The following is a 27686-nucleotide window of genomic DNA, read 5'->3' as shown; positions in this document are numbered from 1 at the left end:
CCATTTTCCTTAAGTTCCTCTGAAGGTTGATGGATTCTGGAAACCTTTCCCTGCTCCCTTGTGCAGCCCTGGGTGATCCCACAGGATCGCTGGCAGTGGCAGGAAGGAGCATTGAGCTGTCAATCCTCTTCCCGTGGGCAATGCCAGGGTGTCCTTGCGAGTGCTCTGTGCAGCCACGGAGAAGAGCAGGGAGGGAAGGGGTCGGGCCCAGGGCTGTGCCCCGGGGCTGTGCCTTGCCCAGCTCCTTTGGCAGTCCCAGGGAGCCTGAGGATCTCCTACAGTGCCACGGGAGCTCTTCTGTCCTGCCTTTCTTTGCAGCCAAGCCTGTTGCTGAAGGGGATCTGGCTTCCCAACCCACGTCCAGGACTGAGCCTCTGGGAGATGGTGAGGGTAGGTGAAGGCCTTTCCCCCTGGCAGGGCTGCCAGCTCAGAGTCCAAAAATCAACCAGCGGGCCTGCAGTGACAGAAGCTTCTGTGGCTGTTGAGTTACAGGTGTGGCTGCAGGGAGGAATTCTCCAGCTTCCAAGATGGTTCCTGCACACAAGCCCAGCTCCCATCGCAGGGGTGAGTAGTTGTGTCCCTGCTGACCTCACAGGATGAGCCCTGCTTTTGTGGGATCCATTCCTGATAAACTGAAATACTTTCTGTTAAGGTCCTCCAAAAGGAAAGACCCAAGATACTGGAGACAAGAAGTCTCTTGAGTCAAACGAATTCCTGAGAAAAACACAGAAGGACGTGCTGCAGGCAGGACAAGGTGGGTCTGTGTCCCTCAGCCTTGTCCTGACACTCAGCAGCCGGGGCCTTTCCCTGCACATCTGGACACGCCGTGCCCGGCACAGCAGGAAGGGATCCATGGCAGCCTGGCTGCCCTGCTGCTGCTTTCCCGCCCTGCAGGGCTGTTTGCCAGCCTGGCCTGGCTGCAGCTTCTCCCCAGGCTCTGCAGGAAGGCATTTGGCATCAGCTGGCAGGGAGCCCAACCTGCACCAGGGGCCATGCACACCCTCAGATCCCGGCAATTTCCCTGTGTTCCAGCAGCTCAAGTGGGGCTGTTTGGAGAAGGGAGTGCTCTGGCCCAGCCCCGAGAGCCTCAGCCTTTTCCTAATGTTTATCAATATCCTTCACAAGCATTGCCTCCTGGAAAAGCCACCTCCCCAATGGCAAATGTTTCCATCTGATCCAGCTGTCCCTCTTCTTTCCTCAAGTGATGAAGCAACAGTCTGTGGAGAAGGAGGCCCTTCCCAGTGGAAGCAGTGGCTCCGTGGCAGCCCCTACTGCAGGATTTAAGGCAACGCCAGAGCCAGACACAGACACGGGCACAGTTGCAGGAGGTAATTGCTGTGCTGCCCTCAGGCCACGCTGTGGCTGTGTGGCAGCAGCTCTTCCCCAGCACTGCCCTCACACGGCCCGGCAGCAGCCAAAGCTGGAGGCGCCTCGGCTTCGAGGCCTCTGCAGCTCGTTCAGAGCCCCTGGCAAAGGGCCTGGTGGCCCAAGGTCCCTCCCGCTGCAGCTGCTCCCGGAGCTGGCCCTGAGCGCCCCGAGCCCCAAGGCACAGGAGCAGCCCCGAGCGGGAGCCCTGCCGCCAGCCCATGGCCAGAGCCAGCCCTGGCTCCAGCTGGGCAGGGCTGCACTGGCTCCTGGCAGGGCCTGGCTCCGTCCCCGGGGGCTGGGGGAGCTGTCCCGGGCCAGGGAGGGCCGGGGGTGGCAGTGGCTGCTCAGGGATGGGTTTGGCCCCTGTCCCTCGAAGCAGCCACTGCCCAAAGAGCTGCGCTGGCCCCGGGCTCTGCTCCCGCCCCTCTGGGCTCTGTTGGGTGGCACAGCCTGTGCCAAGGGGCCCCAAGGTGCCTGCAGGCCCAGCTCTGGGGAAACAGAGCCCGTCCTGGCCGTCCCCACCGTGCTGCAGCTCAGCAGTGCAGCACAGCACGGGCTCACGCTCCCACTGCTCCCACAGGTGCAGCCGGCACCACTGCACGAGTGCCCGACGCCCAGAAGGGCATTGGAAGGAGTCTCTGTCAGGGACGACTCTGCTGGCTACAGATAATGATGGACCTGCTTTTTTTGGAGTTTCTCTTAATTTTTTGCTGCATTGGAATCTGGTGTTGCTGTAAGAGGAAACGGTGAGGGTTTATTCATCTTTCCCTCCAACAGCTTCTTTAGAAAGTCTACTGTAGGCAGGGAGCATTGGCAGTGAGGCTGCTGTGCAGCTGGGGACAGTCAGTGGCTGTCCAAAGAGCTCTGCTGAGGGTTCTGCTGCTGCCCAGTGCTTTCCTTGGGCTCTGAATTGCTGCGCCTTGTCCTGGGGAGCCGCTGGGGCTGCAGCCAGGGCTGGCTCCCACGGAGGCTGCCTGGCCAAGAGCAGCCCCAGGAGCAGCGGGCAGGGGCACAGCAAGGTGGGGAGGAGAAGGAGCAGGGAGCAGAGGGCCCTTGCAAGGCAGAGGCGCTGCGGGGCCGCTCGTGGCCAGGGACCCTGCCCAGAGCCAGGCCCTGCTGGCCGGGGCCTTGAGGGGCAGCTGTGCAGCTGGGCCAAGGTGTGCCAGCAGCTCCAGCCCTGCTGGGCAGCCGTGCCAGCTCTGGGCCCTGCTGTGCAGGAGGGTCCCTGTGTGCCACCGCCAGCTGGGGCCTCACACACCTCCTCTCTACACAGGAGCACCTCACGACAGCAGCTGAAAGACAGTGGCTGCACCTCACACTCAGACAACTTGCCCAGCTTTTCCAGCAGGAATAATGGCCTGGGCAGGCCTCTCAAGATCTTTGAGAAGAGGACCCCAGAACAGCCATCTATCAAGAAACCCCCTGCATTCCTGTAGATCCCACTGCCACCTCTTCTCCCCATGGGTATCCCCAAGCGGCCTCCACTCCCTTTTTTGATCTCCCTCTGTCCCATCCCAGTCTATTCCCGAGTTCTTCTGGAGACTCCAGGACCAGCCCAGCATCCTCCAGTCCTAGCTGAAACGACCAGGGCCCTTCCTCTGCTCCTGAGCCCCCTGGCCCTGCCCTCTACAGGTGAACCCCCACTGCCCACCCGTGGCCCCCCGGGGTAGGCAATGGCCCCTTCTTCTGTTCCATTAAAGACGGAGTTGTCACCCCAGTGTCCGCGTGCTACCCCAGCAGAGGCCCCAGGGCAGCAGCACTGGCTGAGCTCCGTGTGCGGGAGCAGCCGTGGATGCCCACGGTGTGGGCAGGAGGAGCCAGGCAGGGGCTGCTGTGAGCAGCGGCGGGGCCCCGAGGGGCTGGGGGAGCCCACGCTGAGCGTCCCTGGGCTGAGGGCACATTTCCCTCAGGGCCACCACCTGGGCCTGGCCCTCCTCCAGTGGCACGGCCCGAAAAGAGGGAAGCCATCAAGAGCATCCCCAGGGGCACAGCCTGACCAGCAATGGCAGCAGGCAAAACAACGCTCCTCCCTAATTAACACACACTTGATAGGACCTAATTGCTGGCCCATCACCAATCCGGGCGCTGCACAGGGTCTGCTCCGCTGGGAGAGGGCCAGGAGGGAAGGGCAGGACCGTGGGGCCCGATGGGGCTCCCGGGGCGCTGCCGGGATCTCTCCCCGGATCCCTCCCGGGATCTCTCCCCGGGTCGCTCCGGATCCCTCCCGGGATCTCTCCCCGGGGCGCTCCGGGTCCCTCCCGGCCGTGCCGTCGGGCAGGCGGCCCCGAGCCCCCGGGCCTGGCGGCAGCGGAGCCGGGGGCACGGACAGGCCGCAGGCAGCCCCGGGGAGGGCGGAACGGACGGCGGAGGAGCCGCGGGGAGCTGTCCCGGGCCTGGGGCCATCCCGGGCGGGACGGGCTCGCTCCGTGCTGCGCTCTCCCCGCAGAACCGGGCTCCGAGTGAGCACCCGGCTCCTGCCACTGGCTCAGCGGGCTCCGAGGCCGGAACCGAACTTGCCAGTGGGAGAAACCATTCCTAGGAGACTTGTTTAGGCCTTGGAAAAGATTAACTGAGAAGCAGCTTAAAGCCCGAGGCTAAGTCGTGTGGTTTGATGTGTGGCGATTCCTGGAGGACGCCCAGTGGTGCCGGGCCGTGCCCAGCGAGCACCAGCCCGCAGGAGCTCCGCACGGCCCCGGGGAAACGAGCGCTCAGCCCTGAGCTCCGGCTCTGCCCGCAGGGCTGGCAGCCAGCAGCATGTTCCAGCAAGAACAGGCGTCCCTACATCCTCAGGAGCGTGTGCCCTGGTGGTCCTGGTGGTGGATCAGGGAGAAAAGCCAAGTTTGATGGCCTGAACTGGACTGTAGCAGAGGGATGCTGAGCAGAGGGCCTGGGGCCGTGCGGTGCCAGCCGGTGACCGGGCACTGCTCAGAGCAGGGAGAGCCCCGGCTCTCACACTGGACTCTCACACTTCGCCTGGGAGGGTGTAAAAGCCCAGCGGTTCTTCGTTCGGGATCCCCCAGAGGCACCAGCTCACGCTGCCACTGTTCCACCACGATGAAATTGTTTTAAGGATCCAGGGGTCTGACATTCTGCTATGAGTACATTCCACATTTCCAATCTTTTGGGCATTTGGGAGTTTTTGATTTTGCTTTGCCCTCAAGATAAACAAAACCCCCCAAAGTGCACAAATGACTCCTTTTATTGTCAGCTGATTTTTACATTGTTCTATTTGCTCTGCTACCTTGTCCTCATCTTTCCAAAACTCCTGTGCCCGTTCACGCCCAGCCTGGGGTGGTGCACACATTTTGTTTGGTTCTGCAGTGATTTATCCCCAGCCACAGCCATTTAATGCTGCAAAAGGCTGACTCTGGGCTGCCCTACGTGAATCACTGCGGTGAGAGGCACAGCACCAGAGCAGGCACTGAAGAAGGGGGCATTCGGTGGATTAGAAGGTGATATTTGTTTTAGCCTGAATGCTACTGCTACCACAGAACTGCCTGCCGTGGTGCCTCTTTGCACAGCCTCATTTGTGTTTGTGATTCACATGTGATATTTTTCTTTCAAATGTGCCTATTTTAGGACGATTCTCCCAAAGTAGCTGTTTTAATTTGAATTTGATGTAAAATCATCCAACAGTTGAGGCATGTAAAAATTACCTGTATTTCAAACTGGTCTATTTTTAACTTTAAATGTTAGTCATTTACAGAAATGAATAAAAATATTTCAGAAAAGGATAGATTCTTGTGTAACTACTTAAATCTATCAAACTGGATGAACTTCTCATTCTGCAAACTGGCATTCCAGTCCAGATCCTAAGGCTGTAATCCAAAACTGAGTTAGGGTGACAACCCAGCTGTTTCTGGTTTATTAAATAAAAATGCCTCTGCAAAGTGTATTGCAGCTAGTAAGGTTTTGATTTTTTTTAGCATTATTATATCACACTTCTCTATGTAAGTATTTGCTGGATGTTAGTGTGGACAGAATCTTATCCTTATGATGATTTCATGATTAAGTGGATTTTTTCACTTAAGAGCAATAAAAGTTTAGCTAAAAAAGTAAAATTTTAGTCAAAGAATTTTAAATGCCTCAATCAACTTTCTCTTAAAAACGGATTGAAGCTTTCTCAGTCAAAAAAGTCTAAAACAGGGCTTGATGAATACTGCATACTGATGAACACAGTGCATTTCTCTACTGCAACACCTTCTAGAAACACTTTGGTTACAACTATTTAAGAGATCAGAAGGAAAATATTGTCTGCTGTTAATAACAGATCTCAAGATCTGTCAGTTTGTCCATTATTACTGTTGGTCTTACTTCAAAATTTCTGAAAAGAAAAGCAGTTTCACAGGTTCAGCCAACATTTATTTTCTGCAAAGTGAAATCAAATATCATTAATGTAAACATATGGAATACATAAATATTAACTCAATCCATTAAACCTTTGGGAACCATGGCACTGAACGTATGGCAATCATGTAACCTGAAAATAATGTTTCTTGCCAATAACAGAGGTTTCTAAATCAATAAACACCTCTGAGAACAGAACTCTTCACAATATAAAAGAACAGCACCTGAAACCAAATGCTACAGAGAATGGTCACATGGAGCTGTTCTTTAAAACTACACAGACTGAACAACTGCCACTAAAACTCCCTCTAAAAAAATAAAATTATTTGTTAATAACTTCTGTTACCTAAAGTTAGGTAGATCATGCCAGGTAGCACAAAATACAGTAGCTAGAAAATGCAAAATAATTTGGTAGGCCCATATAATGCTTTAGCAGAGCTGTGCAGAAATCAAGAAGGATTATTCTCTGTTCCTTCCTTAATCCTTTTCCTTTTTTCTTCCAGTGCTTGTTTAAATACAGTTTTCAAGGTATTGTAAACATATGGCCCATTCTCAGAATCGAAGTTTGTCTAATAAAAGAGAAAAGTTTCAGTTCAGTTGTTAGAGATGCCATACAGCAAAATGCAAAGTATGCACAACATTAAAAAAAAGCTTTGAGATTTATCAAAGAAAAGATGCATTTCTGATGGAGTGCTTAATGCCAGGTGTTTTCAGTTTCATGTTGACTAGACATTAAAATAAAGCAGAAGAAGGAGAAATGTGAAGATTGTTTTAAGAGGCAGATTTACAAGGGATGAGGAAGCAGCACATTCTGTTCAAGCTCACATTTCATTGGCTGAATCTGAGAGGAAATCTGAGCTGAGCAGTAGCTTCACCTGTCACTGCACTGAATGAGCCCAAAGCAGAAATTATTATTCACATCCTGTGGTACAGGCCTGGAACAGAGCTGACTTGCAGTGTAATTTCAGAAAATGGTTTAATCTGATGGGAAAACTTCACATGGTGCAGAATCTACCACAGCTTTTGGTAAGCTGCTCCCAGTGATTAGTCAATGTCACCCTTTACAATGATCTTTCCCCTAATTTGAAGATGTCCATGAACTGGCAGTGGTCCAGAAGAGGAAAATGAGACTCCAGGATTAAGACTGTAGTGGCAGAATTTAATTTTGTTGAGAATATTTCCAACCCTTTATGTACGTGATTATTGTAAAATGTAAACTCTGATATAAATAAGCTTCACACTGAAGTGTGAGAGAATTCCTGTAGCCTTTCTCATAGAGGCCTCCCTCTATTGATTGCTTCCCCCTTCATGATTTAAACCAAGTAAATACAATATCATGGACAGTTATTTGGGATTACTTGCCTTGGTGAAAGCTTTAATAGCACGAGCAAGTACGGCCTCCTCCACATCAGCTGGCAGCACCTGCAGGTTCACCACACAGTGTAAAATACACAGGATGGTCTGACACTGCTCCTGCAGGGACAAGGAACAGCAGCTCATGAGAAGAAATATTTCCATGAAAAGCAGTTTAGCATTCAGATTTTGTTAACACCAGGTTGTGGCTTCCTGTGCTGAAACCTTCATGTGCAGGGGTTGGTGGGGAATTCCCACCAGCCTAAAGAGCCTCTGCATAATTATTTCAGTCACATGGGAAAACTCTTCTCCTGAGTGCCACAAACCACTCTGGGAATTCCTCGGAATTTCTGGGAATTTCCACATCCCCTCCACAGTGAATTGGAAAGGTGAGAATTGATCTTTTCAGCCCAAAATGCTCTGCATGTTCAGGGCTCTTTTCCCCATCTTGCACCTCTCTCTGTCCTTCCAAGTCTCCATCACCACTGGAAGCTGGCAGAGAGACACCTGAGCAAGGAGGAGGAGAGGGAGGGACAGATCTTTGTGGCTGCTCCTTCCCATCCCTTTCCCAGCTCCATTAAGCAGCTGGAGCATCTGCCACACAAGCAGCCTGCTCTAGATTACTCTGTTTTGAGCAAGACACTTGGACTAGAGGATATCCAGAGATGTCCAGATAACTCACATAATTCAATGCAGAATTAATTCTCATTCTGATTTTGAAAAAGACTAAAGTGGCTTTTTAAAAGTGTAATTCCCTTGTCTAAAGTTAAAGAATTAATTGTCAGATAAAATATGTACCTTTCTCAGCAAGTAGAGTGCATCCTGGGATTCTGTGCAATTTTTTGCCAGCATGTCAATATCATCTTTGGATATAATAGGTTCTTTCAGCTGCTCTATCCAAGACCACATCAAGCTGCAGAGGATAAAAGGATCTCTTTCTGTGCAGATTTTATCCCAAGCTCCATCTCGAGAATTCAGTTCTTTCTTAAAACAAAAAAAAACAGAACACCACAAAACTGAAAATGCATCATCTATTTACCTCTGCCAACATTCTCTTTGATTGTAGCAGTATTTGGCTGCTCGTGTTCCAACAAAAAAAGACTTAAGAGTTATCAAAAAATTTGTATATTTTTCCAGAGTATCAACATTAATCAACAGTAATACAAGTGATTCTTTAAAACAGAAGGATGACAGCAGCAGTGCAGCTGAGAACCTCCCAATACTCCACGGAATACGTAAACCAGCTTTGCAATCCAACTCCAAAGCAGATGTTGCTAAGAGGATTTGGGTTGGACGATAAGCAATTAAGGTTCTACTAAATTCTTTTTCTTTTGCTCACCAATCCTCTGATTAGTTCTGAGAAAGCACTGATGAAAACCAACTCAAACCCTTAAAACCTGTACTACCTCTGTGCCACCAGCAGCCCCGTTACAGCCCAGAGATAATGGCATCCACGGCCCCCAGTGAGGAAACTGAACATAACCAGAACCTCCACCCTCCTCAGAAACCAGAATGTGCAGGTGCATTTTGCCAGCCTGTGAGAGAACTGACCTCGGAGCTCATATAAACTGCTATCCCAATGTGCCATTTCTAAGCTCCACGTGGCATTTTTGCCATTCCAGGAATTCACTGAGGTGAAATATGCAGAGCCCATAGCATGGAATTGAGTTAAAAATTACCTGCCACATTTCTACTTTCTGCTTCACTTCATCCTCTCCCAGAAATTCATTTATATCTGCAAGTGCTTTGGCTGCCAGAACTCTTCGGGCTTCCAAACTTAATTCTGACTGCAGAACAATGTGTGGAATTGTCTCTGACACCTCTCTGCTACCCTGGCTTTCATACCCAATGGAAAAGCTCACTTTGGAAGAGGAAGAAGAAGAGTCAGAGTCCTCAGAGAGATAGACCCTCCTGCCATATATGTTGGTCTTGTGGTCCTTCCTGTGAGCAGCGTCGTTGGCAAAGCTGTGCCTCGGCACCCCAGGCTCCTTGGGATTGTGGATGGATGCGAGGCCTGAGGAAAAGGTCCTGCTGCGCTGCACTTCTTTGGTGGAGTTCCTTCTGTGATGGGAGCCATCCCTGCGTCCATCCAGACTAAACCTGCCTTGGCTCCAGAACACGCACGTGTTATGCACTAGCTCTTCTTTGTTTAACTCCAGCTGTGGCTTTGCCTCACCCGTGGCAGAACATTCCTCCCCACTGTTCTCCTTGGCTTTGTTGTTCTCTAGGATCTGAGCAGGCACTGTCCAGGCAGTGTCATCGTGTTCCAAAAGAAACTCAGTTCTCCTCAGGTCTGACTCACTGTAGCTCAGACGCCTTCTCAGATGAGTAAGAGGCTGAAGGCATTCGACATTCCTTCTTTTCCAGAAAGGATCACACTCGTGTCCCAGGGAGCAGTGCGAGTCCCGGGTGTCGAGAGCAGAGGAGGGGGCGTGGGACGAGTCGGAGGCGTCGCTGTCGTGCCTGGCCAGCTCCCGCTCCAGCGCGGCGGGGCCCAGCTGGGACACGGTCCTCTCAATCTCGGCCGACAGGTCCGGCACGTCCAGCAGCTCCGCCTCCACCACCTGCCTGTTCTCGGCCAGGTCCAGCAGCAGCTTGCACACCAGGTGCACGAGCTTGGGCACGTGTTTGAGGTGCCTGCTCTCGTAGCCGTGCAGCAGGTGCCTCTGGCGGGTGAGGTACTGCGCCAGCGTGACGGCGTGCGCCCGCGGCTCGCAGCACGCGAAGACGTTGCGCAGCGGCACCAGGAACTGCGAGAACTCGCGCACGCACAGCAGCTGCCCCCGCGTCTGGATGGAGTTGGGCCTCTTGGCTCTCACAAACAGGATCGCCTGGTCCGCGCTCATCCTGGTGGCAAAAACTAAGTAGCAAGCTATTAGAACACCTGGAAAACACAGAGACGGGATCAGCGAGGGAGCTGTCAGGCTAAAACAAATCCTCAGTGAAATACGGGACAGAAATGAATACAGGTGAGGACACGGTGTCCTCTGTTAGGCAGTGCTGGTACTGGAATGTAGCTGCCTGTGAAGAAGCACGGCACAGTGAAGGCCTGCTCACTGCACTGCAGTGGGGCTCCCCACAGCCTCTCCAGGAGTTCCACCACTCACAGACATGCGAGCAATGGGGGCTTCAGTGGGAAGAACACAACCAAAACGGACTTGAAAGAAGCAAATGAAATTTTAGGTGCTCCACCAGAGCTACCTGGTCCACCCGTGAGTGGCAGGTTTGTGAACGTGTTATAAACACTGGACAGCAAAAGTGTACCAAGGGAGTTTCTCCCCTCCAAAAGCAGCTGTCACATTTGAATGTGATGGAACAATTACACAGGTAAAAACTCCTCTAACCTTACAGGTTTTTGGTTTCAAAATACTAAAACCGATCTTCTCTAGCCATTGGGGTCATTTGGACAAAATAGTTTAGCACTTTTAACCATTTTATAGAGGTCCATCTTGCAGTTATAGAGAATTATTAATTCTATTAATAACCCAGCTATTGCTGGTTTATAACCAGAGATGGTTGGAGTTCCTAGAGGAACCCTGGTGCCACTCCTGCCCGGGGCACGTACCTGTCCTCCCCAGTCCTGCGTGGCAGTGAACAGCCACCCTCCCCTCCTGCAGGGCAAAAGACATCACCTTCACCATGTCAAGGATGGTCGTGAGAGATGCCACTCCATAATCCTTCCATCCAAAATTATAAAAATAAACTGAAATAAAAAGAGAGACAGTGATTTTCTGCCACACCGAATGTGAAAGGTGTAGTACTATTTGCAGAGAAGAGATTATTAGTAAGAAATTATAGTAAAAAAATTGCATAATGGAGCTTAAAATCTGACTACATCGTGTTTGCAAGAGATTATTTTTCCATTTCAGTGTATGCCTGCGATTAAAACTTGATAGATACACGAAGCTAGCAATGATTTGTCAAACTCAAGTTCAGCTAGAATGGAAAAGGTGCAACAAAGCAGTGATTCATGCAAAATTACTCAGCTAATTACAGAAAGAGGGCAATTTTTTTCTTTTCAGAAATAAAAGCACTTTTTCAGTCAGCAGCTGCTTCTTACAGAGAGGCATTTCTCTCTTCTCACCATAGCATGAAAATACAAAAATACTGCCAGGAGCAGTGTCCTCACATGAAATAACCTTTTACAGCCCAGTAAGAAAACGTGAGTGTACCAGAATTTGACACACCTTAATGGCGCAGATATTTGTGAATGCAGAAGAAAAAGGGAACTGTTGTCCCTCCTTTAGAAACACCCGAACACAAACCCTCCACCTCTCTCTGCTAACACACAATCTTCAATAATGTGTTATTTGCTCTTCATTGTATTTGCCAGGTTTCACGTTTTGTGCAATGTTTCCTACACAGCTGTGTTTAACTCACAGGAATTGAAGTAAAAATATCCTTAAATGCCAAAGTCAATAATTAATGAGGAACAGCAGCAGGAGGGAACTTACTGCCAGCCTCCATAAAGGCTTCAGGAAGGTAGGTGAAGCCACTCTCCTGCTCCAGGGGGTTCCCACAGCTCGCGTGCTCCCCAGGACGCTGGAGGTTAATTATGGTTTTTATGCCACATCTTAAGGAAGGAATAGATGAGTCAAAGTGTTACAGGCAGCCAAAATCTCATTATCCCTTATTTTCTGAAACACATACTTATTCTTAGTGGGGAATATATCTTTACCTGTGGAGTGTTAAAATGAAAGGATCTTTATCAACAATCCAAATCTACGTTGAAAGAGAAAATGGATCAGGAATTAAACCAGTAATACTCACAATAGATAATGACTAAATTTGTTACCTTTCAAACTGCTCAATGATGTTGTACTTTTCAATTAGTTCTGTTGAGGGTCGAGCCATAGCCAGGATGTTATCTGTTATCCTGAGAAATTAGAAAAGTAAATAATAATGCTATCATGAATAGTTTCCTGGGTATGAGTCTTTCAAAATAAGAATACCATTATATCTAAGAAAGAGAGAAATACCTTGGTGACTAATTAGAAATTACTTCTAAAAATTCTACTATGCCATAGTGATAAATCTTATTAAACTGATACAGTGGAACACTATCAAAAGAGAATTACTGGAACTGCTTAAATGCCAGGACATAAGTAAAAATTCAGGACCCAGATCCCTGTTGGTCCCTTTAAGGTTTGTAAATGCTGTTTAGGCATTTGCTGTTAGAAAAAAAACAGTAACAACGTCAAGATACATTTCATGTGACTCTTGCTGCACATGAGCATCCTTCTGAACACATGCCCACATTATTTCATCTGCAGGAAATGCTTTTACTTTTCAATTCTATTATGAACATGTTTCATTGATTTGCACCCTAATCCTTAGTAGCCCAGAACAGCATTTTTTTTATAATTCGTGGCAGACAGGTATTTATTCTTTTGGACCTGAACCAAGCCCACTGTAAGACAACAGGAACCTTTCCTCATCTTTCCTGGGCTGCGTACGACAGCCGCTAATTACAGACGGGTTCTGATTGCAGACAGGTTCTGACTGCACACAGGTTCTGAGTGCAGACAGGTTCTGAGTGCAGACAGGTTCTGACTGCAGACAGGTTCTAATTGCAGACAGGTTCTGAGTGCAGACAGGTTCTGACTGCAGACAGGTTCTGAGTGCAGACAGGTTCTGACTGCACACAGGTTCTGACTGCAGACAGGTTCTGACTGCACACAGGTTCTGATTGCAGACAGGTTCTGACTGCACACAGGTTCTGACTGCACACAGGTTCTGATCGCAGACCGGTTCTAACTGCAGACAGGTTCTGACTGCGGACAGGTTCTAATTGCGGACAGGTTCTGACTGCAGACAGGTTCTGATCGCAGACCGGTTCTAACTGCAGACAGGTTCTGACTGCGGACAGGTTCTAATTGCAGACAGGTTCTGACTGCAGACAGGTTCTAATTGCAGACCAGTTCTGACTGCACACAGGTTCTGAGTGCAGACAGGTTCTGATTGCAGACCGGTTCTGACTGCAGACAGGTTCTGAGTGCAGATCCGGCCGTGCCTGTGTGTGCACCCAGAGCTATGGGGTGTAGGTGCTCACCAGGACGAGTAGAGCCCGCCGATGGCCTGCTGCTGCGGCGCCCAGCGCGCGGGGTTCTCGTACTTGCAGGCGCGGCCGCCGCAGGCCATGGAGCACTGCATGTGCCCGGGGATGACGTGGCGCAGCCGCTCGCCCACCTTGGTGTACTTGGCCGTGGGGCGCCGCCAGCTCCCTGCGACACAGCACAGCCACGTTAGCCCAGCCCGGGACACGCACCCCGACCCCGCGGCCAGCCCGCGACACCACGGCACCCGCAGCACCTCAGGCTCCTTGCTCGAGTCAGGATGCTGAGGGGAAAAAATGCTAGCGTTACTGCCAGTGGTTTTTCTGATGAAGTTAGAGGTGAGTGCCATCCTTTGCAGCTGAAAAAAAGTCACACTCCTCTTCAACCTGAAATCCAAAATAGTTAACCATATCCTTGGTGTGTGCATGAACTGTGCTTCTATTTTGCCTGTTGTTTATAATGAAGCTGTTAGAGTAAAAAGCATGTATTAACATCTGAATAAGGAATCAGTGCACGAAATATAAAATACAAAACACGGGAAGAAAATTAAACCCCGCTATTTTATCCACGCATAAAAAATACAGTTAACAGAACAAAAGTGCAGTAATACCGAGAAAATACCCAGAGCTGCCAACAGTCTCAATGCAAAGTACTTTACTTTTTTTGTCAGGAAAAGTTGCATCCAGCTCCTCGGGGCTGAGCGACGACAGAGCCACCATGACCCGGTGCGTGGACGAGGAGAGCAGCTCCACCACGGAGCTGCGGCGCCGCTGGCTGAGGCGGAGAAGGGGATCGGAGGAGGAATGCCTCCGCCCCTGGAAGAAATGGCTGAAGATGCTGGCGGCCGAGCGGCGGCGGGGGGAAGGCTGCATGGCTGCGCGGCCCCAGCTCCGCCCGGCGCCGCTGCCCGGGCCGCTCTGAGCGCGGGGGAAGTTGCGGAGCGCTGAAGTTGCGGGCGCGGCGCGGAGCATCCCCGGGCGCGCTCCAGCTGGTACCCGCGCCGCGCCGTCGCCACGGCAACGCGGGATGCAGGCGCTGCTGCCAGCCAGCCCCGGCTGCTCCTTTCCACAGGGATTGCGTCTGCTCGGGACACGCTGTTCCACCGCTCCGTGAAAATAGTTGCATGTCAAGTAGGTAATTTTCAAAACGCGCTGGGAACAACTAAAATGTTTGTCGTAAACAATGGGAGTATTTAGTTCCTGCTCAATAACAGGCATTCAGAACTCGCTAAGACACAAAATACTCCATTCAACAGAACAATCTAAATGTAGCTGGAGGCTCAGCCTCCTGAGAGGTCTGTAAGGAGGCACATTATACTCCCCCACCTCTTGGTTCTTCATTCCACGGCCACCTCTCCTCCTCCACTTCGCTGCTCCAAAATGCATCATTAGCCGCGTAATGATTGGGGTTAGTGTGTTCCTGCTGAAATGCTTCAGTACATGATGAATTGTAGAGTGTTTGCCTGGACCATTCACATCTTCCAACAAAACGCAATTTGTTATCCAAAACAAAAGGCTGGGTTTATTTTTCAGGGCACAGCTTTTTTATGAAGCAGAGCTGTTAACCCTGCAGCCTGAGAGAAAGCAGATCGTGAGGAGGAGAAGGTGTGTCAGCTGAGTGCTTCAGGCTTCTGAAGGTAGCTATGAGGTGGCAAATTGCCTCCCACTTTGCTCCCAGTGTGCTGAGCAGGAGAATGAGGTGGCCGGGAAGATTGCAGCACTCGGAAAAGCAACTGCGTGGAAAATGGATTACAGTGATGTAAAAAGCCTCTGTCATCCCAGTGTCTGTGCATCAGAGTGCACTCAAAGGGGGAGGCTGGGGAAATCAAGAAAATCCACTTTAAATTTGTCAATAAACAAATTAATCCCATTGCATTTTCCTAAACTACATTTGTGTTTCTTTTTGTACCACAAAACCAGTAACTTGTACAGAGGAGTTTGCATGCGAGGAAGTTCCCTTCTGGGACAAATTCACCAGGCAAAAATCTGCTTCTTCCAGGAGCTGACCAGGAACTGAGGGCTGAACTTTGCTGCTCCCCAGCTCTTACAGAGACGTGGCAATGTCTGCTGTGGGTTCCAGGCCTGAAGCATCAGCAGTGATACCGTGGGAGGAAAGGAAAATGTCCAAACCCTTGGCTCTTCATTTGTCAGTGGAGCTGGTATCAACAGGTGAGGAAACATGTAAAGATGCTTTTATTTTGGGGGTTGGGTGGAAGAGAAGGGAGATGAAAAAGGCTATTCCAAGTGTTACCTGTATCCAAGGAATGTGAAAAATATTTTCTAAATTAACTGCATTCCTTTCTTGTATTTAAGTATTTTTCTCTTCCAGAAACTTTTCAGTATATATCAAATGAAAGTGGAGACAGAAGTGAGGAAAATAAAATGCTGCACATCATTATTTTCCTACTGAATCTAGCAGGTTTGCAAACAAACACTCACCCAAAAGGGTAAGAAAGAATTGCATCCTGTAAAAGTTTAAATAATTAGAAAGGGGAGTTTTGTTGAAGGCAGGTTTGTATTTCCAGACAGCTAGGCAGTTTCTCATTACAAAAATGGCATCATTTCTTCCATTAAGAGATCTGACAAAATGAAAATTACAGAAAAGATTGACTTATTATCATCATGATATGTTGATGAAATAATGCGGTTTGGTTTCGTTAATGACATTTTAAGTTTATAAGAATGGATAATATTTCTGGGTTTCTTAACATTTTGTGGGGTTTTTTTTTCCCAGAATTGTTCTAAGCATTTATCATGAATGGCACATGAGAGACAAATTCTTACCTGAACTCATATTTGCCAGATACACACTGCTCTCTATCAGCGAGGAGTATGGTTGCTCATTTTGCAGCAGAACTCCTGCAGCCATTGCAGTACCTGTTGAAACAATAAAATATTCACTGGAAACCTACAGCAGAAGCTCAAAAAATGCAGCAGAAAGCCACGTGCTCCTGGTTGTGGAGCTGGTGAAGATTTGGGCAGTCAGGCATGGGCTGGCACTTGACTCTGGAGCAGAAATTCTTACTCTGTATAAAGATCACCTTTCTGTTTCTCTTATCTCTATGGGAAAACAACTGCAAGCATAACAAAAAAAAGGGATTTTTAATACCACACTAAGCACATCTCTGCTGCATCATTAACTACAGAAACTTTGCTAAACAGATGAACCTTGGGTCCCCAAGTCTGCAAAACCAGTATTAGGATTCAGCAGCATAAACAGGGTTTTGAAAGACAGATTTGCTAAAAAAATATATATAAAAATAGAAGAGTCTATATATAGTCTATAAAATATGTATAAAAATAGAAGGTGATACAACCTGTGTGGTGCTAACTGCTTGCTGTTCATTGTCCAGCTTTTATCTCTAATTATACAAAATTATTTTTGTAGTAAATATTTAAACAAAATTTATTCATTCAGATATTACACTATCTACCACATACTTGAATAAATTATGCTTCCAACACTGCTAATGGACTTTATTCCACAGAGTCACCCAGTGCAGCTCTATTCTTGTCAAGATGCTTAATGGTGGGAACAGATCCACAGTAAGAACCTTTTCCTAGAGCTGCACCAGTCCTCTCAAAGGGATGAGATTTACCTTTGTCAGTGAGAAACAAAAAGCCTTCTGAAACCCCAGAGATGCTCAGAAAGGCATCTCTAAGGTAAGTACGTTAAGAAGAATATGAATTAAGAACACTCTTAATAAAGATTAAAATAGCATCTGGAGCAGTTTCTACTCAGCCACTTGACCATCTGACTCTGTATCCTGAAAAGTCAATCCTTTAATAAAGTACTTTCATATAATTCTATTCTAATCAGAGAAGCTCCAGAACCTCTATTTTTTTTCAGTGGATTTTGAAATCAGTAAGTGATTACTTCCATTATCAGAGGAAACTTTGAACCTAAAGAAAGAACTTCATTTTATCCCCAGAATTTCTTAAGAGTTAATAATGTGGAATTAACAAAAATTATTGGTTTCTATTTCTCAGAAAGTTCTCTTAAAAATTCTTAACAGCTTGTCCAGATAACATTTGAAAAAGATATCATATTGGCAGCAGAATCACCACCACTATGACTATTTACTTCTCCTGTTTTCTTGTACTCAAGTGATAAAAAACAAGACATGAAACATCAGGGATATTTTTATAATCTAAAATTATTTTCCTTTTTTTGTTTTTTTTACCCAGGAATCAGGCTCATAAGAACTCTTAGCTGGAAAGGGATGAGATGAAGGTTAATGCAGAAGAGAATATACCAGAGTATGACAAAATACTAGCAAGATTCTTCTAAGTAGCAGAGGTGAGCTCTGTGTTTCTTTGTTGTCTAACTGATTTTATTTCATTTCTATACCAGATCTGTAATTCCTGTGCTGCCCAGCTGATATGAATGTTTTGTCTGTGCCTCTCAGTTTGCTGTGACTGACAGCTGTTTTAAATTGCTCAGTGTGATCAATGGGAGCAATTCCCTTATATTTACTTCAGAAAAGTTCATAATATTGTGATAAATGACTTTGCTGAGTTACATTGCACTCCCTCAGGCAAATGTAAGGGGTGATTTGGGAAATGTCAGTGCTGATGTTCCTACAGAGGGGCATGACGTTCCTGCACCCATAGAAAGGGAGCTACAAGTGAAAATAGTGCTTAGGTAAGAGCAGCATCTCTCTCCTGCTTCGCCTCTGTACCGGATGTTCGCGGTTTTTAAAGATGTTCTTCAGCGTTTTGCGCATCCCTGAACGCTCGGGAGCTGCGTTAGGCACAGCCTGGAGCTATTCCAGGGCACCGTGCCTGAGGATCCGAGTCACGTACCTGGGGCAGGCACGATATCGCCTTATCAGCTCTGCTGCTTGATCTCTGCCGAGCATTCCTATTGCCATGACAGCAGAGAGCGCCCGTAATCCCGGCTCCCTGAGCCAGCGCCAGGAGCGGCCCCCGAGCGAGGGGAGCGGTGTCTCCTGCGGTGCTGTCCCAGCTCTGTCCCGGTGTCTGTCCCGGTATCTGTCCCGGTATCTGCCCCGGTGTCTGTCCCGGTGTCTGTCCCGGTATCTGTCCCGGTATCTGCCCCGGTATCTGCCCCGGTATCTGCCCCGGTGTCTGTCCCGGTGTCTGTCCTGGTGTCTGTCCCAGTATCTGTCCCGGTGTCTCCCTTCAGTGCTGTCCACCTCTGTCCCGGTGTCTGTCCCGGTGTCTGTCCCGGTGTCTCCCTTCAGTGCTGTCCCGGTGTCTCCCTTCAGTGCTGTCCCGGTGTCTGTCCCGGTGTCTGTCCCGGTGTCTCCCTTCCTCCCGGTCCCACCTCTGTTCCAGCACAGGCAGCGGTGCCATCCAGCGAGTGGCTGCTGACACCAAACACGGGAACTGTGCCTGATCTGTCCTGGCAGAAGGGAAGGCCAGGACCACACTACCCAAGGAAGCTCTTGGAATCCTCATGCCAAGTGCTCGGGGTATTTCAGGAGGTCCCCTCCAGGCGTGGGTTTGATGTCTGTTTTTGAGTTGCCTTTTCTTTCCCCCACTTTTGAGTTGAACAGTTTCTACCAGAAGGGGTTTTTGTCTCCTGCTGCACTCGCTGCACGTGTTGCATTTGGTGACGCGCAGCTGCCGGGTCCCAGTCGCTGCTGCACACATGCAGGGGTGCCTCTCCTGCAGGGGATGCAGTGCGGGCACCTCGAGCCGCCGCGGGTGAGGCGGCTCCGGGATCCACCTCCTCCTCCAAGCGGAGCCCCCTGCCCAGGGCCATTTCCCCTGGAGTAGGGCACTGCCCTTTGCAGGGTCACGGTGGAGCAGGAGGGTGCCATGCAGGTGCCACGCTGGCAGCAGGACAGCTGGGACAGCTGGGACAGCTGGGACATCGGGGACCCCTCCTTCCAAACGCTCCTTCCACGGGCAGCAGCCCTCATTGGCTCTCCGGAGCCGGCTGCAGGAGGGACCCAGCAGTGGGGTTTGCAAATGAACAACTCTGCCTTGCCATAAAACCATTCTTTTCTGGTATTTCAGGATCTGGAAACCAGTGGCTTCCAGTGGCTGGGCTGAATTTTTGCTCCAGACTGAAAGGAGAGGAGCTATGTCCATTATTGCAGCAGCCAGGAAACTATTAGCCAGAAAGTAGGAGGAGACAAGAAGATGCTGGTCCCACTTTATCTTGGCAATGAGGATGGTTATTTAATAAATGCAGTTGCTGCCTTTTACTCCAGCACACGTTTTCAAGCAGGGAGAAGAGCTTGCACTCCCAGCTGGAAGGATTCCAGGTAGGGCAGTGCAGCTGCCAGCACAGACAGTAATCCCAGTGTGAGGCTCCCCACTGTGCCCCTGTGCACCTAGCCATGAACAGTGAGGGCCCAAAGCTCTAATTCCTGTGGCTTTGGTAAACAAGGATGCCACAGCAGACCACACACTTTAAAAGATTACCTGTATGTATTAACATGAAAAAAATTTGGTAAGTTTTCAATTTTAAAATATCAATATATGGGAAAAATTATTTTAAACCTTAAATATATTTACACAATAGAGGTAATGCTGATGCTCAGGCCTGTCACATGAAATTCTGAGGCTTGTTTTACTGTTTTCTTGTCTTCTAAAGTGAATTTGTTCTCTCCCTGTTGCAGTAACATGTAAGTAACTAGCTAGCAGGCACATTTTTAAAGGAACACAGTCAGCTCACTGCAGGTAGGGGCGAGGGTAGCTTAGTACCTAAGCACTTGGCTAACACCTCTAAAATTTCCTATGGCCTAATTCTGCAAGTACTTGAGAAGCTTTGCTTTTGTGAGCAGTCCCACAGAAGTCAACAGAATGTCTAAATATAAGATCACACGGGATAAAGTTTCACTGCCAAAATGCAAAATCCTGTGAACTAATGGAGATGTTTCTGGCAGATAACTAAAGATAACTTTGATGATTAAGACTAAGTAAAAATAGGATAGTGTAGCAAGGACTGGGTATATTTAATGAAGTGGTTAAGAGCAACTAACTTGTAACTTCGTCTCTCAACTCAGGCTTTGAAGCTGATGCTTTAAGATTGACAGATCATGAGAGTTTTTAGCAAAAAATCTTCTAAATTGGCTTAGACATGGTTAGTCACTGGTACAGGATGCACTGGTAAATGAAATTGTGTTTTAATTTACCACAGACTATCTAATTTTAGCATTTCTAGGAACAACAAAGTATTTCTAAAGGTTTGTAAAAAATTATGGTAACTGGGGGGGGGGGGTTTGCTAAACTTGACTATTGTGATTAATGAAACAAGATGCAAAGGTTGTTGTTCTGATGTCTGTACCAGTGAAAAAGCTCACTGAGAACAGAATGCCCATGAATGCTTAAGCTACAATTTAACCGTGGTCTGGAAGGCAGTTTTAGCACTGAGCACACATCTTTCAGTAGGCACACATCTCAATTCCCAAGGTGCTTAAAAAAGTTCAATTATTTGAAATTTGAAATGTTTACTACCTGTAAGCAAACTCCAAAATATTGGAAAAGCAAATGAACACACAGATAAAAGACAGAGAGAAGACTAGGTAAAAAATGTAAATGAATTTTCATATAGCTCAGTTATACTCTATTTACACAGCAGAATATACTACAGCTGCTGTGAAACTCCACTGGAACCACAACCAGAAAGGATCTGTTATTTCTACATGTCTTTTACCCTCTCTGGGAAAAAAAATATTCCCCACCTGTCTTAGTAAAAGGTGAATGTCATTTAATCATCAAGTTTGATATTTACAAAGGACTCTAACTGCTTTTGTGTACAAAAGAGACAAGATAATATAATTCATTAAAAGATTATGTAGGTGCTGGTTTGGTGATTCAGTGTTTAATATTCATAGACTTTTTGACATAAACAGCATGAAACTGCAAGCTAAACTGATGGACAAGTCTCTCAATTGACTTGAGCCATGTCACTTAAATCACCTTTCTGTGGCAGTGCTAACCCAAGAGTTAACAGAAGGTATTTGAAACTACCCTGAACAGGCTGGCAGGCAGTAATTATGAGAGACTCATCAAGGAGATGGCGTAAAGTGAATCTATTAACTGTTCTACAAACAAAACTGGTGGCTCTGAGACCCTTGATCATGAACATCATGTTTACCAAGAGACTCTCACTCTCCTCACACAGAAGAATGAAATCCTGGCAGTATTTGTCAGCATTCTGACAGCACTCTGCAGTGCAAGTTCAAAAATTATCTCTGCGAGTCAGAGGAGTTCTTTTTAAATCTAATACAGTCAAAACCATAGTAAATTTACACAAGTTTTAATAGCTTTAGTAATTTCAGTGTAACACCTTACCTGTTACCCTGCAAAAAGAATGAGTGAGTGCTGATCCCTTCATTGCTGCAGTGTCAGCCCCCAGGAACACGCTGCAGGGCAGTCACGTTTCACAGAGGAGCTGAATGAATTCCCCTGGTGTTTCCTGTGGCTAATCGGATCGGGGATGCTAATCTGGGAGGAGCCAGCAAGGATCTTTTCTTAACCTACACGATGTGGGGAGTGCCTCGGGGACTCTGCACATAATCATCCCTAACCTGCTTTTCAAAGGTCTGCCCGGTCTTTAGAGGGATTGAGGCAAACAGGCCACACCAGCCCGATGTTCCCAGAGCTGAATCTCCAGCTCTGCTCTTCCTGTCCACCTCATTTCCTATCAGCAACAAGTTAAAAGGCATTTATTTGTGTGTGTCAACATGCATCACACAGAGCCACAGAGAGACTTTTGTGAAGTGAGATTAATTACAGTTAAACTGATATAATTATTTTGAAATGCCGTGAAAAGAGAATTAGACAGAAATGTTCCATTGCTATCTGGACTTATCATTGTTATCTGCACAAAACATTTTTTCGTAGCCAGTAAAAGCACAGAATGTCACTGAAGTATTTTTAGCAAGTATAAATTACTGCATTAAAAGTAATACCCCCAAACCGTAACAAAAATAAGTTCACATAAATATAATCAACTGTAATCAACTAAAAATGTAATAAACTAAAACACAAAGATTTTGTAGATTTAATTAAATACTAGATTAAAAATGTAAATAAAATAGGATACATTATCTTATTCTATCTTAAAAGTAGATCTTATCTCCAAATCAATTTCAAGCACTAATTATTAACTGACCAAAAAAAGGCTTTCATCTATTCCCACCACTTCCCTGCATGTCTAGTTAAAGAATCCCTACCATTAATGAAGCTAGGGATTAATTAAAAATACCTCCCAATTATTTAGAAGCAAAGTATCTTTAAAACTGAAATCCAACCCAAACCATTCTGTGATTCTAAGTTTGTGGGGGAAAAAAAAAAGAAATACAAATGGGACTTCAAAAGATTTGTACACAATTTGGGAAGAGCCACTACGGTACCTCAGCTGCTTAAAAACCTGCACAACTGTGGAGCCTAAAACTCTCTTTTGCACCCTCCTTTAGTGTTGGTGGAAGTTTTAACCCAAATGGGCCAAGCAGCCACGGCTTCCCCAGCCTGCAGCTGCAGCTGGGGGTTCAGAAGCTGCAGATGGATCCACGTGGGTGCCCTGGGTGCCCTGGGTGCCAGGAGGGTGCCAGGAGTGGTGCCAGGAGCGGGGCCAGGGGGCAGCACCCTGCCACACTCACAGGGTGCTGTGAGAGCAGAGCCCAGCACAACAGGGCTGACTCCTGGAATGACAGACCTCCAGCAGGGACTGTACTGGAAATGTGGGCCCGAAAGAACGGGAGCTCAGCTAGAATGAAATATATATTTCACAGTGAAATAAATCTGCTCTTTGCATTTTGGCTTTGAGGGTTGTCCTTGGTTTCCTGTCTGGGCCATTTCACACAACAGGAACAGCCCCACAGCATTCCTTGGTTCCTCAGTGTTCACTCGCTACAGAAGTGGCTCTAGAAATCTGAATCTGTGCATTATGAGTAAAGGGACACATGTATTTTCCAAGTGTCAGCACACAAAAATGTGTTAACAAATGGAGCATCTGGCAAAACATTTTGTAGGAGGAACTGGAGGAAGCTGGCATCATTTTAGTTGACTAAAGAACAAAGAGCAGCTTCAGATAACTAATAAATATTAATTAAAGTCTTAATATAAGCATACTCTCTGGGGGAAGTTCTGAATGTTCACATTTGAGAAGCTGTCACTGACAAACCTCAGTTTTATTTCCATCTGGGTAATATAACACTATTTGATTCCAGAGGGGGGTAATCCTTGGAGGGTTTGGATTCCTGGTGCAACAGCCTCTGCTTTGCTGCACCCACTCGTAGGTGTCAGAGCTTTGCTGGCTGCCCCTTTATCTGTTGCTACATTTGTACTCCTCAGTGTTAATGACACTTGGTTCAGCTGAGGAATGAATTTTTCTAGTGCTCTGCAGAGTTTGGCTAATTCCAGGCACCAGTGCCAAAGTGTTTGTTCAAACAGGCCGTGTCACTGTGTTTGAGTCAGGACAAGGCTTTGTGCTAACTGAGGGTGACTCTGTGGGAGAATTCACCAACAGGGTGAGATAATTTGCCATTTCCAAGGAAAGAATACGCAGAGTAGGTGGGATGCTAATGACTACTAACAATCTTCAAGTCTCTACGTTTGGCATTTTCCTGTTTCAACGAAATTAAGAACCCCAAGTCCTCTGGAAAATTCTGCTGAACTATGATTGCCATTTGAAGATACTAACAAGCTTTTTAGGTAAGTAGAACAGGCTCACTGGGCTTCTGGCAGCTTATTTCTCTTGCACTGCAGGAGCTGCCTCATGGCCACTTCACAGCAGACACAGCAAATCCAGCTGTCCCGTGACCTTAGGGACAGGCTGATCACATTAGAGAGGCAGGAAAGTGTCTAAATTGCCTCATTAGAATGTCTGCCCACTGCATACACTGCACTGTTTTCAGTGGTACATTGAATCAAAACATCACTTTATCCTAAAACTTAAAGCTGACTAAAACCAAAGATTCATTTTCATTTAATACAAACTGTGTATGTGGATTCCTAGCTGGCTTTGGGCATTTCCAGCTTCTCCTTTTGCTTTTTGATCTTCTCATAGTTTCGATCATAAAAATCAATTAATGTTGCTTTATTTTCAGCCTGTATTGAAACCCTGCAGGGGACGCTTCAGCTTTGTGTAACTTTACAACAGTATACATGTTATTAAAGTTATGCTAGTAGATATTTTACATATACATATTTATATATAAACAGGTATTATTTTTTCTGTCCATTAAGCATAATGCTGTACCACCACAGATCAATCACAAAAGCAGAGCCTTGGCAGACCTCAACTTTACCAGCAGTGTTACAGTTGTCAGAGAATTGCACGCATTTAGCTGCTTAATGAGATCCCACAGCAGCAGCCCACCTGTGATCCCTGTCCTCCTTCATCATCTCTACTTCTGACAGTCTCTCCTTTCCTGTTGGTTCCACTGTTACCTAAAATTGCCAGTAAAGGACAAAATGTAGTGAAATGTTAGATAAAGGCAGCAGAGTAGTATGAAAATTCCAACTCAAAAGACATTTCCAAAATTGAAAAATTGGATCAGGTGTTATTCAACTGACTTACAATGCAAAAGGTGACTACACACCTAGAAAAATAGTGTAGAACTACATAAACTAGATCTAGCTATAAAAAGGAAAGCTTATTTATGAGACAACTATCTTCTCCATGTCAGATTTCCCAGTTCCTAGACAACTCTTCTCACTTATGATTTTATTGCTATTACACAAAATAAAATAGTCATAATGGTATAACTGGATTTATAGTGAAGTGAAATATTTACTCAAAGGTGGAAGAAACGCTTTTCAGGTCGGTTTATGTGTTCATCCAAGCAAGTACATCACAGGAGAGGATTACATTGCTAATTATATCTGTGGGATACTCTCAAGCAGCTGGCCCTGCAGACTGTCTCCCTCTCTCACTTCATCTTGCCTTAGACATGCAGGACTCTCTGTGTCTCACATAAAGCTACTGATGGGCACGAGACGGAAAAATCACAGAATCCCAGAATGGTTTGGGTTGGAGGCACCTTAAATCCCACCCAGTGCCACCCCTGCCATGGCAGGGACACCTCCCACTGTCCCAGGCTGCTCCAGCCCCATCCAGCCTGGCCTGGGACACTGCCAGGGATGCAGGGGCAGCCACCACCTGAATCACAACCTGAAAATGCTCTCAGGCAATACAAAAGTGCAAACACATTTATTTTGTACACATTACTGTGGGATTAATTCCTCCACAGATGTGGAGCCCGGTGTTGCTCAGTGGTGCAAAGGACTCCCAAAAACACATCTCTGAGACAAGCAAAAGTAAGGGATTTGTGCAAAGAGAAAACACTTAAGTCTAGATTATTAATATAGCAGGCAACCATTAATCTTTTTGTTATTCCACTGAAGAGTGCAGTGACAGTCTGTAGCCAAAAGCAGTAACAGCTACATCTGAAAGTTCCTGCTGAGTGTGTGGACTGTCCTATGCATTGAGGTCTCTCAAGCAGGACTGACTGAGCTGCGTTTTTGGGGGTGATGAGTGATGATGAGAGGTGGGGTACAGCCACTACAAAACATGCAGACACTGCTGAGAAGGGAAAAAGCAATTTTCATTCTGCTACCCCACTGTCATTCATTGTCCTCTCTCTCCCTGACAGCTGTGGGCCTTTGCAAAACTACACAGATCATTTATTACACTGAAAACATTTCGAGGTTGTGATTCAGGGGGTGGCAGCCCCATGCCTGGCAGTGCCCCAGGCCAGGCTGGACAGGGCTTGGAGCAGCCTGGGTCCATGGGCGGTGCCCCTGCCACGGCAGGGGTGGCACTGGATCACTTTCAGGTCCCTTTAACCCCAGAGCAGCCTGGCCTGCTGTGACTCGGTTCTGTGGCTATCCAGCAGCGGCTAGCAGAGGGGCTGTGTCACCGCACATCCCTGGGGACCACAGGCCGTTCTCGGCCACCGCCGGTACCGGGCCGGGCCCGGCAGGAGGAGCCCGGAGAGCCGTGCGGGGCCGGCGGGTCGGAACCCTCAGCGGAGGGGCCGGGCCCAGCAGCGAGCGCGGGGCTGGGGACAGCACGGCGGGGCTGGGGACAGCACGGCGGGGCTGGGGACAGCACGGCGGGGCTGGGGACAGCACGGCGGGGCTGGGGACAGCACGGCGGGGCTGGGGACAGCACGGCGGGCTGGGGACAGCACGGCATGCCCGGAGGGGCTGGGCGCTGTGAGGGGCGCTCAGAGGGGCTCGGGGCGCTGTGCAGGGCTCCGGGCTCTATGGAGGGCTCCGGGCACTCTGGAGGGCTCCGGGCACTCTGGAGGGCTCCGGGCTCCATGGAGGGCTCCCGGCTCCATGGAAGGCTCCGGGCGCTGTGCAGGGCTCGGGGCCCGGACCCACCTCTCCTGCCGGGCCGCTCCCGCCGCTCCGCCGGCACCGCCCCGCGCCGCTGCGCATGCGCGGGGAGGGACCGGGGACAGGGGCGGAGGGACCGGGAACGGCGGGGTCGGGAATAGCGGAGGGAATAGCGGGATAGGGATAGGGAATAGCGGGATAGGGAATAGCGGGATAGGGATAGGGAATAGCGGGATAGGGAATAGCGGGATCGGGATAGGGAATAGCGGGATAGGGAATAGCGGGATCGGGAATAGCGGGATAGGGAATAGCGGGATCGGGATAGGGAATAGCGGGATCGGGAATAGCGGGATAGGGATAAGGAATAGCGGGATAGGGAATAACGGGACCGGGAAGGGGGTGGGATCAGGACGGGGAAAGACGGGCTCGGGGGGGCGCGCATGCGGGATCGGGGGAGGCAGAGACGGGAAGCAAGGAGAGGATGCAGGGGAGGATGGAGCGGATTCGGGGAGGGCGGCAGCGCGGAAAGAGAGCGGCAGCTGAGGGTGTGGGGCAGTGTGTGTGTCTGTGTTTGCATGTTGTGTGTCTGTGTGTGTGTCTGTTTGCATGTTGTGTGTCTGTGTGTGTGTCTGTGTTTGCATGTTGTGTGTGTGTGTGTGTGTCTGTGTTTGCATGTTGTGATTTTATCAGGACATGCCACACTGACAGCGGTCAGGGCTTTGAGAGGCTTAGCTGAAGTTTTTTGATAGGCATGAGAGGCATTCGGGTCTTGGACACGGAGCAGAATAGATTTGTAATGGTTTATTTTATTACTGGAGTTGAATATACAGTCGCTGATTAAAGGAGGAGCGAGAGCCATAAGGCTCTGCACACATCAGTGAGCTGGGCTGAACATCTGTCCCAGGGTCAGCAGGCTGTGCTGGGAGTGGGTGCTGGGGAAGTCTAAGCTGTGGTTTTCAAGGTACTCACAGATTTTTGGCAGTGTTCTTTGTCTCATTAGCCACATTAGTGCATTAGCACCTAGAATTAGTGTCCCTAGTATATCAATTACTTAAACACTAGGAAGATTTACATTCTTTTATTTACATTTTTTAAAGGTAAAGACAGGTTTGGGAACTTTGTGAAAATGCTGAAAATTCTGTCACTCTGCTAAACTGAAGGAGGTGTCAGCATAGGAGACACAGAGCTTTTTTATTAAAATCTCTTTTTTCTTAATTTTTTTTCTTTTCTTCAGTCCCATTTGTACCGAAGTGTCTTAAATATGTCTTGATTTTTGGCAGCATAACATATT

General features: G+C 48.0%; 1 protein-coding gene across 3 annotated transcripts; it reads right to left on the bottom strand.

The window, feature by feature from the left end:
- Nucleotides 1-5138: 5138 nt before the first annotated feature.
- Nucleotides 5139-26496, bottom strand: PTPDC1 (protein tyrosine phosphatase domain containing 1). Of its 3 annotated transcripts, XM_063411693.1 has the most exons (11): nucleotides 26441-26496; nucleotides 24429-24499; nucleotides 15908-16000; nucleotides 13121-13292; nucleotides 11864-11944; nucleotides 11523-11641; nucleotides 10634-10771; nucleotides 8748-9952; nucleotides 7867-8052; nucleotides 7078-7188; nucleotides 5354-6284 (listed from the first exon to the last, which is right to left on the bottom strand). In XM_063411693.1, the coding sequence occupies exons 3-11, from the start codon at nucleotides 15990-15992 to the stop codon at nucleotides 6165-6167; spliced, it is 2217 nt and encodes a 738-aa protein (XP_063267763.1). In that variant the 5' UTR covers nucleotides 15993-16000; nucleotides 24429-24499; nucleotides 26441-26496; the 3' UTR covers nucleotides 5354-6164. The 3 variants fall into 3 exon arrangements, with proteins under 3 accessions (XP_063267765.1, XP_063267764.1, XP_063267763.1); XM_063411695.1 differs by lacking the exons at nucleotides 24429-24499; nucleotides 26441-26496 and adding an exon at nucleotides 13783-15279 and having other exon boundaries at nucleotides 5139-6284; XM_063411694.1 differs by lacking the exon at nucleotides 24429-24499 and having other exon boundaries at nucleotides 5350-6284; nucleotides 26441-26483.
- Between the last annotated feature and the right edge of the window lie 1190 nt (nucleotides 26497-27686).

This window comes from Prinia subflava, chromosome 14 (assembly GCF_021018805.1).
Source record: "Prinia subflava isolate CZ2003 ecotype Zambia chromosome 14, Cam_Psub_1.2, whole genome shotgun sequence".
Classification (NCBI taxonomy): domain Eukaryota; kingdom Metazoa; phylum Chordata; class Aves; order Passeriformes; family Cisticolidae; genus Prinia; species Prinia subflava.
This window is presented reverse-complemented; position numbering and strand designations above follow the sequence as displayed.